The following is a 2,066-nucleotide window of genomic DNA, read 5'->3' on the forward strand; positions in this document are numbered from 1 at the left end:
AGACTGCAGTTCTGATCCAGAACCTGATGTCTATTGCCTGCAGTATATCGTGGTTGTAGCCCTCTTCTTTTCTTAAATCAACAAAAGAATACTAATCCTGACTGACTGACTGACTGACTGACTGAATGAATGAGTGTCATCATTTGGCACAAAGCACATTTATGAGAGTGAAATGCATTGAGGGTGACACAAAAAGGTTTGTTCAATGTCCAGTGCTCACATGATGGTAAAGGTTTGTCGAACGTGTGGGAATAACAGTGGTCCTCCCTTCGGTGTGTGTCCATCCAAGGTGAAACTTATCCGTCATCATCATAATGACTTGCATCTAGACTGGAGATCTGTTTTACTAACAGAATACTGGTATGACAACATTTAGTTAAAAACTACCTCAAAGAAATAGTGCTGTTTCTGTATAAATGACTGGTTTGTTATCTGTGTGCAGATAACACAGTGTCAGCATTCACTAGAAGTGTTTGGATATACAACCCACTTGATGAGAAACAAGTCTTTCTTAGTGCTTGCAGTCCTTCTCTATTGTTCAGTGTGGAGGTACTTGGTTAGCTTATCGATTATACGATACCCTCCGCTGCGTTTACTCCTCCACACCACTAGGGCAGTCATGAGTAGCGTCACCAGAATGGGCACCACAATAAAAGGCCCCAAGATCCGATTGGGTGGATCGTGAAGCAGCCGTCCAGACATTGAGCAGTCATGGAAGTAGTGCCTGTGCACCCGGATGAAGAATTCGTCCACCATTCGGTTGGGCCAGAAACAGTTCATCTTCAGAGCCACCAGGAACGTGCAGTTGGTCAGTTCTCCATAGGACCTTTAGGAGAGCAAACAGGAGAGTAATGTCAGTGGTTTGCATAAAATGGGTCTGTACATTTTTAAAACTGAACTCCTATTTTCAAAGGAGTCATGAGAAAGTGGTTTAAACGTGAAGTGTGTGAAATACTTTCTCCTGGCCTGTGGGAGCAAAGTGCAGGGAAGCTGCTTGCAGGTTTTTTATTTTCTCAAAGAGTGCAAACAGTGTGGCACTTTCAAAACATTGCTCTTTTAAAATAGTTCAACATGCCACATTTTAACTTACTGCAATGGCTACTGGCGGGAGGGGGTGCAAACTGAGTTTCTGCAACTGTGAAACAATTAAATGATTCACTGTTTCTGAATCACAGGTCAAAACAATGGAAATGCATCAAAAACTCCTTTACAAACCAACTGCCAATGCTCTCTTGAAAGTGCAATCTATTAAATGCTATCTACCATGAAATATTAATGTACTAATATTATGCAAGACCATTACTTAAACATTTAGTATTTATATAATATGTTCTTTTGCTAATTAACAGGTTTTATTGTGTGTGTTTGGCTAATCTGGCCAACAATAGACTGCTATGCCACCTTTTGTTATAAAGTTATATTATATTATAAATGTAAAGTTAAATATAAAGTTATGTCATATTATAAAACTGATCCAAGATCAGGTATAAAAAAATAAATAAAAATTGTAAAGACTAGTTGATGGGTTCAATTGCTCCCTAGTGGCAACCTTTGAACTTTTGAAACGTTTCAACAGATATGAAGTGACAAAGTTTGGCAACACTGGTTCAAATTAAAATACTGCAAAGGTTTCAAAGCTTCACAAAGCAATGTTTTGAAACATTCATCAACTAATGGCAGGTACTGGAAATATCTTATATTTTCTTCTTATATTTTCAGTTTGCCATTACTACTAAATAGGCATGTTTTATTGTGGAGCTCAAATCTGCTAACTATTTGCTAAGGTTCACATGAATCTCTCGTGCTGTTCCCAATCATCCCTAAAATGCATGTCTGCATATTTGTGTAAGAGCATGCTTGATAACTGCTTTTATTAAGCTGAAATAATTCTCTCAGTGACCCTTAAGGAATGAGATCATCCCAATGATGATGATGTTGATGCAGATTTTCTGAGACTGTTGTTCATATGAGCTCTTAATAGGCCCCTGTGTGAGTGTTCGACCCCGATCCCCTCCCATGGGCCATCTATTTATAAGCCCAGTCAGCCTAGCGTGAGATGCCTGGCA

The 2,066-nt window shown here is 39.1% G+C and overlaps 1 protein-coding gene across 1 annotated transcript; it reads right to left on the minus strand.

Moving 5' to 3' along the window:
- Positions 1–580: 580 nt before the first annotated feature.
- On the minus strand, positions 581–828 carry LOC113098938 (receptor activity-modifying protein 1-like; the record flags this gene model as incomplete). Its single annotated transcript, XM_026263987.1, has 1 exon — positions 581–828. A coding segment is annotated over one exon (248 nt), but the record flags the coding sequence as incomplete, so codon positions are not given.
- Between the last annotated feature and the right edge of the window lie 1,238 nt (positions 829–2,066).

Source organism: Carassius auratus, unplaced genomic scaffold, assembly GCF_003368295.1.
Source record: "Carassius auratus strain Wakin unplaced genomic scaffold, ASM336829v1 scaf_tig00216749, whole genome shotgun sequence".
Taxonomy (NCBI): domain Eukaryota; kingdom Metazoa; phylum Chordata; class Actinopteri; order Cypriniformes; family Cyprinidae; genus Carassius; species Carassius auratus.